This window comes from Drechmeria coniospora, chromosome 02 (assembly GCF_001625195.1).
Source record: "Drechmeria coniospora strain ARSEF 6962 chromosome 02, whole genome shotgun sequence".
In the NCBI taxonomy this organism is placed as follows: Eukaryota; Fungi; Ascomycota; class Sordariomycetes; order Hypocreales; family Ophiocordycipitaceae; genus Drechmeria; species Drechmeria coniospora.
Genome location: NC_054390.1, coordinates 2,046,407 through 2,057,551, shown reverse-complemented (window position 1 = coordinate 2,057,551; position 11,145 = coordinate 2,046,407). Strand labels below are relative to the sequence as shown.

General features: G+C 34.0%; 2 protein-coding genes across 2 annotated transcripts; one reads left to right on the top strand and one right to left on the bottom strand.

Moving 5' to 3' along the window:
- DCS_03722 (Coatomer subunit alpha) lies at positions 1 to 3,370 on the top strand (the record flags this gene model as incomplete). Its single annotated transcript, XM_040801036.1, has 3 exons — positions 1 to 1,891; positions 1,948 to 3,068; positions 3,128 to 3,370. The coding sequence occupies 3 exons, from the start codon at positions 1 to 3 to the stop codon at positions 3,368 to 3,370; spliced, it is 3,255 nt and encodes a 1,084-aa protein (XP_040656069.1).
- Positions 3,371 to 3,656: 286 nt separating this feature from the next.
- Positions 3,657 to 4,549, bottom strand: DCS_03721 (26S proteasome non-ATPase regulatory subunit 8; the record flags this gene model as incomplete). The annotated part of the gene is made up of 2 exons (XM_040801035.1): positions 3,657 to 3,932; positions 4,004 to 4,549. 2 exons carry the CDS (start codon positions 4,547 to 4,549, stop codon positions 3,657 to 3,659), a joined length of 822 nt encoding a protein of 273 aa, XP_040656068.1.
- Positions 4,550 to 11,145: the final 6,596 nt, after the last annotated feature.

Sequence of the window (11,145 nt, the reverse complement as noted above, 5' to 3'; positions counted from 1 at the left end):
ATGACGGGTCACAACCACTACGCAATGTGCGCCCAATTTCACCCGAAAGAAGATCTCGTTGTCTCTGCATCACTCGACCAGTCTGTCCGCGTCTGGGACATCTCGGGCCTTCGGAAGAAACACTCGGCACCGACGTCGATAGGTTTCGAGGATCAGATGGCACATGCCAACCAGAATCAGGCTGACATGTTCGGCAACACAGACGCCGTTGTCAAGTTTGTCCTCGAGGGCCATGACCGTGGTGTCAACTGGGTTGCTTTCCACCCTACCATGCCGCTAATCGTGTCCGCGGGTGATGATCGCCTCATTAAACTCTGGAGGATGAGCGAGACCAAAGCGTGGGAGGTCGACACCTGCAGGGGTCATTTTCACAATGCGTCAGGCTGTCTGTTCCACCCGCACCAAGATTTGATCCTCTCCGCTGGTGAGGACAAGACCATCAGAGTGTGGGATCTGAACAAGAGGACTGCAGTTCAGTCCTTTAAGAGAGAAAACGACCGCTTCTGGGTCATCGCAGCACATCCTGAGATCAACCTGTTTGCGGCTGGTCACGACAACGGAGTTATGGTTTTCAAGCTTGAACGAGAGCGCCCTGCCTGTGCCACGCATCAAAATCTCCTCTTTTACATCAACAAGGAGAAGCATGTCAAAACCTACGATTTCCAGAAGAACACGGAAAGTTCCACTTTGCTTTCCCTGAAGAAGCTCGGCAGCGCCTGGATTGCTCCTCGCACCTTGTCGTACAACCCAGCAGAGAGGTCTGTCCTTGTTACGACGCCAGCGGATGGGGGCTCGTATGAGCTTGTGAGCCTCCCCAAGGATGGGTCTGGGGCAATCGAACCAACTGAATCCAAGCGCGGCTCCGGAAGTTCGGCTGTCTTCGTTGCTAGGAACCGCTTTGCCGTCCTTAACGCTCCGAATCAGACAATCGACATCAAGGATCTGTCTAACAATACCACTCGTTCCTTCAAGCCTCCAGCTGGTACGACTGACATTTACTTTGGTGGGACCGGTAACCTGCTGATAATAACTCCTACCGCTGTTCATCTCTACGACATTCAGCAGAAAAAGACCACATCTGAATTGTCCGTCAATGGCGTCAAGTATGTTGTATGGTCCAACGACGGTTTATACGCTGTTCTCCTCAGCAAGCACAACGTGACGATTGTGACGAAGTCACTGGAGCAAGTCAGCACTCTTCACGAGACCATTCGCATCAAGAGCGCTGCGTGGGACGATGCGGGCGTTCTTTTGTACTCGACACTAAATCATGTCAAGTACACGCTCCTGAATGGCGACAACGGTATTGTCCGAACTCTAGACCAGACGGTTTACCTGGTGCGGGTCAAGGGTCGCAATGTCTACTGTCTCGACCGAGCAGCGAAGCCACGAATTTTGCAAATCGATCCTACCGAGTACCGATTCAAACTCGCGCTTGTGAAGAGAAACTACGAGGAAATGCTTCATATTATCCGAACTTCAAGTCTCGTGGGGCAGTCAATCATTTCCTACTTACAAAAGAAGGGCTATCCAGAAATCGCTCTACAGTTTGTGCAAGACCCAACCACCCGGTTTGACCTGGCCATCGAATGTGGCAACCTCGAAGTCGCCGTCGAGATGGCAAAAGAGCTTGACAAACCCAATTTTTGGACACGACTAGGTGCTGAGGCATTGGCTCATGGCAATCACCAAATCGTGGAGATGTGCTACCAGAAGCTGAAACAGTTTGACAAGCTTTCCTTCTTATATCTCGCAATCGGTGAACACTCGAAGCTGGCCAAAATGGCCAAAATCGCTGAGCATCGCGGTGACTTCTCTTCCCGCTTCCACAACGCTCTTTACCTTGGCGAAGTCGAAGATCGCATTCAGATGTTTAAAGAGATTGACCTTTGTATGTGTCCCACAGTGCATTTCCTTCTCATTGAATTTCTACTGACATCTAGGAAGACCCACTTGCATACATGACGGCCAAGTTTCATGGCTTGGATGAGGAATGCCAGGGCGTACTGGAAGCCACCGGCCTCACCGAGGATCAGCTCACAATGCCGGCATTGGGAGAACCACTGATGCCACCGAAGCCTGTTGTTCCAACCTTCAAGTGCAACTGGCCCACCAAGTCTTCGTCCCAGTCCTTCTTTGAGAAGGCACTTCTTGGGCAGGTGGAAGGCTTGGCCCTTGGTGACCAACCAGTTGCCACTGATGGAACAGGCTTGGAGGATCTAGAAGCTGACACTACGGCGAAGCGTAATGGTGCTCTAGCCGACGACGATGATGAAGATGTCGCAGGCTGGGACATGGGTGATGACGACGTGCCCGAAGCCGATAACGACTTCGTCAATGTTGACAGTGCTGATGCTGGCGGTGCTGGCAGCAGTGAAGCTGATCTTTGGGCACGCAACACCCCTCTGGCCGTGGATCACATTGCAGGCGGTTCATTCGAAACTGCCATGCAGCTCTTGAACCGACAAGTCGGCGCTGTCAACTTTGCCCCCCTTAAGCTCAGGTTTTTGGAGGTCTACCAAGCGTCCAAGACGTTTCTACCTGCCTCATCGGGGTTACCGCCTCTTGTCAACTATGTTCGCCGCACAGTTGATGAGACAGATCTCCGGCAAGTTCTGCCCATCGTACCACGGGATCTGGAGTACCTCGCCACTAGAAATTTGCAACACGGTTACGACGCCATGAAGGCAAACAAGCTTGATGATGGCATTAAGCTTTTCAAGGGCATTTTGCATACAATCCTCATCAATGCCGTGTCAAGCGAGAGTGAGGTAGCTGAGGCGAGGAAGCTCATCACGTCAGCAAGCGAGTACACCGTGGCTATGTCTATCGAGCTCGCCCGACGAAAGCTCGGGGCCCCTGATGTTGTGGTGCAAGATCCACACAAGCTCAAGAGAAGTCTAGAACTGTCAGCATACTTCACCATTCCCAAGATCGAGGTCCCGCACCGTCAACTGGCGTTGCTGAGTGCCATGCAGTTAGCGACAAGGAACAAAAACTACAACTCGGCACTGGGCTTCGCCAATCGTATCATTGCTAACGGCGGATCGAGCAAGATACTTGAGAATGTAAGTTGACGTTTTGAAAGCTTGTCTACGATGCATCTCGTTAACAGAGTTTGATTCAGGCCAAAAAGACGAAGTCTCAATGCGAGAGGAATCCCAATGATGCCATTGACATCGAGTTTGACCAGTTTGCTGAGTTTGAAGTCTGTGCTGCAAGTCACTCGCCCATCTATGGTGGCACCTCTTATGAAGAATGCGCCTTTGACGGATCCAAATATCACTCTAAGTTCAAGGGCACCGTATGCCGGGTTTGCGAGGTTTGCGAGATTGGCAAGCACGGCAGCGGTCTGAAGCTTTTTGCTTAAGATGACTAATGAATGATGCGGAAGGCTATAGCCATCGAACCAAGCAGCATTCATTCACCTTGTTGCCACTGGCATAGTGGGAAACTATCGGATGCGGAAGTTTTCGTCAGTGGCGGTGTCAGGGGACGGAATCGGATTGTAACATTGTTTATTCTCCACGTCTGCAGAATGCAAATCTATCCTTTTTTTGAGTGACTAGTTGCACTGGACTAAAGTTGCATGCGTGCCTAGAAAGCCGCACATGATTGATCGCAGCTTGGTACATTGAGCCAACTACCCCTCCTCGCTACACAATTGTCTCGAGCTCACGCGCATAGCCCAGGGTGTTCTCTATCATCATCTGACTCACATCTTTGCTCTGTACACCCACTTCACTGGCGTCTGCGACGTTTGGAAAGAATATATGGCCATCCTTCACAGCCCAGCCACGACGATGGGCAAAATGGATGACATCCCCTTCCGAATCAAGGAACAGAAGGGATTTTGTAGAGCTGATTGGGAGACAGGGATAAGCACGCTCACTGCTGCTGGCTATCTCGGATCGAATCTGGTTTTTCAAGATCTGGCGAGTAAGAAGCCAGCGTTAGTCGGTATGACTGACAGAGCGGACCACAAGACTTGGGTGTCGCTTACCTCCGAGAACACGCTGTATTCGTCACATGGCACTTCGCTGCTCTTCATTGCCCTCCAGACGCGATCGTAGCTTCCTTCCATCAGCCATCTCTCGAGCCTGATCGGGTATCCGAGATATCGATCCCCCTCAACATCACAACTGCCGCCCCCATCTCTGTAGGCGAGGCTCTCGAGCTCTGAGTGGAACTCGCCATAACGACCTTGAGTAAGGAAAAGAAGTAAACTTAGGCCGGTGACCTTGTTGCGCTCTGGCACGTTCGGGGGGAGACGCGTAGAGGGCAACTCGTAAAACGGTTGAAGTTGCTGGACATAGCGGGTAAAGGCGTCAGGGTTTCGGGCGCGGATGGCAAAGAGGGCTCCCTGTTCATAGGTCTCGCGGGCGAGACAAAGGAGGTCTGTCGATACTTCTGCTTTTGGCGTGAGGGCATTAAGTTTGAGAAGGGCAAGCTTTGCGATGGAAAGCAATTTGCTGGCTTCAGCCCAGCTCATGGATGGGGAGTGCTTGAGCTGGCTCAGGACTTGGGTGAGGAGGTCGTTGTCGGGCATGATGCCAAATTAGGGTGGTGATGGTCAAAGGATTGGCGCAACGGTGATATGGTTCGGCAGTGGTGACACGTTCGTTCCTGCCGGAGTCTTCCTAAACCTCGACGTGAAGACAAAGCGAGCCAGCGATGCTTGGTTAGGGACACTGGCAACGGAGCGTGTTCATAACTTGTGGAATGGTACGGACGAAGTGCTATAGTTTGGCGCGCCAAGGTTATTGGGAGGGACGTATTCACCAGGTATGCCTGCCTAAAATATATCTACACACAGGCCAATGACCAATAGCAAACATACATATTAAATATATTTCTGTTAAAAAATTGAAATATATAATCATACGTACTTAATAATATATACATATGTATATATATCTATTAATTATAAGTATATTAAGCTAAATAATATGTATTAAAATACATATATATATTATTTAGTAATATATTTAGTTTAAATAATAACGTTTTCCCTTTTCTCTATAGCTTTTACTTTATACGTAAAAGGACGAAGCATAGTTAAGCTTAACTACTATTAATTCCTTATAATATTGTTACGAAGCTGACTAGCAGGAAGGCAGTATGCGCAAAGACTAGAATTTTCGAACTGAGGAAGAAAAGAGACAGAAAACAGTAAGGGCGGAAAGGAAGGGCCTATATACCCAGACGGTCCGCGCATTACGTAATAGAGAGTGTAGGGTAGGCTAGGAAGAGAGTACAATATACGATATCGTTACAAATATAATCTTGTAATTATTTTATAGTAGTTCTTATAAGAACTCTAGGGGTCCTTTCCTTAATTACTTAGGAGTTTCCTTATAGTATTTATACCTATTTCAATTTAAAAGTATTCTTATATTTATATATATATATATATTTATAGTATTAAGCAATATTTATCTATTTATATATATTAATAAGTAAGTCTTAGTAATATATTGTAATATATTGTAACGCGCGGATCAGTTAACAACAGTCAGGTAAGTAAGTGAGCCTTCTTTCAGAAATTGAGTAGTATTCAAGACTAAAGCTTGGCCCTTCTTGAGTTTTTGGGCTTATGTTCCTTTTGTAGCCGGGGCGTACCCTACTCCTAGGCTGCCCCACCTTCCTGTCTACCCGGGCTTTACCCGTGCGCCTAGCCTTACATATATATTAGTTACTTATATAATATATATAGGGAGGTATACTTATATTAATAATAAATTAGTTAACTATTAGGCTAAATAGCTAAACTATTAAAAGATTTATTAATATTTGTACTTAGTACAAGTACTATACTTTATATTTACTTATAAGGCCTATATACCTATAGTATACCTTATAACTTATGTATCCTATATATAGTTAAATATATAAATTATATATTTTTATTTACTATACTTTAAAATTCTATTACTATTATAGGGTTAGGCTGTACTTATTATAGAGTTACTAAGTAATTGCTTTAGGGCTCTTAATAATAAAAGGAAAACTACTTAGTAATTAGGGCTTTTAGTTTTATATATTCTTTTTAGTAGGTCCCTTAGTTCCTTTTATTCTTTTATATTAAGCTAAGCCTAATACTATAATATACAGTATTATTTTACTTATTTAAAGTAAAGTCTATTTATAGTTATAGCTAAACTACCCTTCCTTAGGCTAGCCTTTCTTATTATTATAGCTTTTAAAAAAATCATTTAAGTATATATTAAGCGCTTAGTATATATAGCTTTCTCTTTATATTATTCCCTCCTTAGGAGTTTACTAATTCCTTAAAATAATTTATTTTATTTTATTTTAACCCCTCCTTAAGTATTTATTAAGTACTTAAAGTAATTAGTTTTACTTTACTTTATCCCCTCCTTAAGTATTTACTAAATACTTAAAGTATTTAATATTACTTTACTTTTCCCTTTTATTATTCTTTTTATATTAACCTTTTTATTTCTTTCCTATTATATTTTATTATTTCTTCTTCCTTTAATTATTATACTTACCTATTTTTTAGCTCCTTACTATATAATTTTTATTATTAACTTTTTTACTACCTTTTATTATACTTATTTCTTTATTGTTATTATTTTTTTACTATAAGGTAAGTTATTACTTCCTTATTAGAGCTATTTTATATATTCCTTAAGTAATTAGCTAATAGGCTAATATAAATAAGAACTATTAATTTCTTTTTATTATTATTATTCTTTTCTTATAGGGTAAGTTATTATTTCTTACTATATTTGTTATATTTTATATAGAAAGTATTATTAATATTTCTAGCTTTTTATTAAGAATTTATTTACCTTTTTTACTACTATTATTATTACTATTATATTTACTACTATAAGTACCCCCCCCCCCCCCCCTTTAAATATAGTTTAGGCCCTTATTATAACTATTATATTAATAAGTTAAATTATTATTATACTTTAGGTAACTTTTTAGTAAAAGGTAATTCCTTTAATAAGAAGTTTACTCCTTTAAAGAAAGTATAAGAAATATACCTTTCCTATATTAATTATCTTATTACTAATAGCTATAATAACTATATACTAAACTATAGTACTAATTATATATATATATACTAAATATATTTAGGTACTATATTTACTTACTATATACCTATAGCTATATTATACTTTATATAATTTTAATATTTATACTTAGTATAATATTTATATTTTAGTTAAGGCTTACTTTAAAGTTGGATTTATATTAAGTACTTATATTATTTTTTTATTTTAATTTTTAGTTTTAGGTTAGGTTTAGGCCTATACTTTAGTCTTAATTAAAATAAAGCCTACTATTATATATTTTACTTATACCTTTACCTTTATATTAAATATTATTTCCTCCCTTACTATTTTTAATAGTAATAATAACTTAAATTATACTTTTATTTTTATTATTAATACTTTAACCCTATCTTAGGTTAATAGTTATTTTAATACTATACTAAGTATATTGTTTAATATATTTACTTAAAGTATAGCTTAAACCTTAATAGGTATTTAAAATAATATATATAGCCTTACCTACTATTAATAAGTATAGGAAGGTATTAGTATTAAATTAATAGCTATTTTAGTTATAATATACTATAATATTTATAGATTATATAAGTCTTATATAAGTAATTTTCCTTTATTATATTATTTTTACTCTTTTTACCCTTTATATTACCTATAATAATAGTAAGTTATACTTATTTTATATAAATAATATATTTTTATTATATTATCTTATTCCTTTTACCCCCTTTATTACTTAATATATTAGTTTTTCTTTTTTAGTTTTATTTTACTTTTACTTAAGTACTATAATAAATAATTTTAAAACTTTTCCTAAAAACGATATTAAAAAGGCTAAAAGTAAAAATAAAAAATAAAAAGCTTAAAAGGCTTAAGGGAATTTAATAAGTTTAAGTAATATAGCTAATATATATTTATATCTTAAAGTAATTATAAGAATAGTTTACTTATAGTAGTATTAGGTTAGGTTCTTATTAAGGTTACCTTAAGGTTAGTTTTTTCCTTTGGTATATTTAAATTTTTATATTTTATTTTATAGCTTACTTATACTTTATTATTTATATAGGGATTTTCTTATTACTATAATAATATTATATATTATATTTTCTTCCTAGCCTACCCTATACTCTTTGTTACGTAATACGTAAACTATTTAGGTATATAGGCTCTTTCTTTTTACCTTTATTGTTTTTTATTTTTTTTATTTCTCTTTAATTTAAAAATTCTATAGTCTTTATATATACTACCTTCCTACTAATTAGCCTTATAATATTATTTTTAAACTTTATTAACCTACCCCTAAGATAATTATTTAGTAAATACTAAGTTTACTAAAATATTTAACTCTACTACTTATACTACTTATTTAACTATTACCTAAAGCCTTAATAAAATATACTCCTTAAATTAATTAAGTAGTTTTACTTTAAGTTTTAATCTAACTTTACTTAAAATTATTACCTCCTTTTACTTACTTTAGGTATACCTTAAATAGCTTAAAGGAATAAGTAAAAAGTTCCTTACCTTTACCCTTAAATTAATACCTTTTACTACTATAGCCCTTATAGCCTACCCTATACTTTACCTAACCTTATTTAATAGTAATTTAGTCTTTTTTTCCTTTTAGGTATTAAAAATTAAGGCTAAAATCGAACTTAAAGGTATAGCTATTAATAATAATAAAGCTTGGTTTTATTATATTTTTAGCTAACTTAAACTAAAAATTAAAAAAATACTAACCTTTTAGTTTAAGTATAAATAGAAATTAAGTAAATTTAACTATTAATTAATTATTTAAAAGTTAAATAAAATCTATAGTAACCTAAACTAAGCTAAAAAAGCCCTTAAGAAACTCTTTTAGCTTTACTAAACTATTATATTTATAAAGTTCCTTTTAATTTTTAAAGAAGTATTACTTAAAGTTAATAGCTCTAATTAGCCTAAAGCTATTAAGATTAATTACCTTAAAACTATTTTTTTTAAAAACTTCTACTAAGTATTACTTTTTAATTTTAACCTTATATATAATAACTTCCTTACCTTTACCTATTAAGTTAGTATAATTATTAATTATTTTAACTCCCTTATATACTAATTATCTTATTACCCTACTAACTATTATACTAAAGGGGCTAAGACTACCTTTATTTAGTAAGCTAAACTTACTAAGCCTACTTATATTTAATAGGCTAATTTTACTAAAGGTAATAAATACTTATATAGGTAATAAGTTAACCTTACTATAAGTAATAAACTCCTTTATAAAAAATAAGCTTAATATATTTTAGCTATAGAACTTAATTACTAAAAGTAAAAAAGAATTTACTTTTATTATACTAAAAAGAATTATTATATATAAATTTACTTACTCTTACTACCTATCTTATTATAAAAGTAAAATATAAATCCTAAAATTTAAGTACTATAAGATATACCTATTCTTATAAGTATTATTAAGGAATATAATAAGAATACTATTTTAAATTAGGAAAATAAATAAACTTTAAGAAAAACTATTTTTTAAGCTTACTAAATAAAATAAGTTTAATTTTCCTTTCTTTTTTAATTCCTATTATAATTAATTTAATTTATTATACTAAAAAGACCCTTATAAATATAGGCTTAACTATTTATATATTTATTAGTAATACCTTTATAGAAAAAGCTTAATTAATATATATTTTTATTTCCCCTTAAGACCTATAAGGCTTTTAGAACTACGTTATTACCTAAATATTTAAAATAGCCTATACTTAAATTAATATAAAAGACTACTTTCAAAATATCTTTTATTATATAATTTTAAATTAATATTATAATCTTATCCTAACCCTAAAATAAATATAATACTAAAATATTACTATTTTACTTACTAAATAATAGCTTTATATTAAGTCTTTTAATACTTAGGTTTAGAACCTTACTTATTATTACTACTAAAAACCCTTATACTTTTAATAATAAATTTAATAAATTTATAGTAATTCCTTTTTAACCTATATTTAATACTAAAAGAAAAACTCTTTAATTTAAATCTTTACTATCTTTTTAGTTAATATTAAAAAGGCCCTTTAGCTTAAAATTACTAATAACTTTTATACTACTCTTTTAATATATTACTATAACTTTTTTCCTCTCTTTAATTATTACTAAGTTAATTAATTTCTACCCCTTTAAGGCTACTTAAATTATAGTATTCCCTTAAAGAAAAATAAAAATAGCTTTAAAAAGTAATTATTTTAGGGCCCCCTTTATATTATATTATAAAAAGAATTACTTATTCTTTAAAAAAATACTATATAAACTATTAAATAAAAGATTTATTTATATTAATTATTTTCTAGCTATTACTTTAGTTCTCTTTATTAAAAAACCTAAAGGTAGCTTTTATTTTTATATTAATTATAAAGGACTTAATACTATTATAATTAAAAACTATTTTTCCTTTCCCCTTATTTAAAAGACCTTTTATTAAATCTCTTAAGCTTAATAGCTTATTAAACTTAATATTATTTTAGTATTTTACTACCTATAGGTAAAAAAAGGTAATAAGTAAAAAACTACTTTTTATATTTAATTTAGCTTTTTTTAAATTACTTATTATTCTATTTAACCTTACCTTTACTCCTACTATCTTTTAGTAGTATATTAACTATATATTTTATAAATACTTTAATATCTTTTACTTTATATATATAAATAATATACTTATTTATTTCTTAGGGTTTCTTTAGGACTATTATTATAAGGTTTAATAGATTTTTAATAAACTTTAAAATACTAACCTTTAAGTTAATATTAATAAATATATATTTAAAGCTATAAAAGTTAAATACTTTAGTATAATTTTTTAAATAGCTAAAGTATTAAGATAAATCCTAATAAGGTTAAGGTAATTTATAACTAAGTACTACTTACTATAGTTAAGGGGGTCTATAGCCTTTTAGGCTTTATAAACTTTTACTAATAATTTATTAATAATTATAATTATTTAGTAAAACCCCTTACTACTTTTACTAAAAAAGTAATATTTATTTCTTTTTTCCTTTCCTTCTTAGCTAAAGAAGTATTTAATATATTTAAAAACCTTTTTACTTTT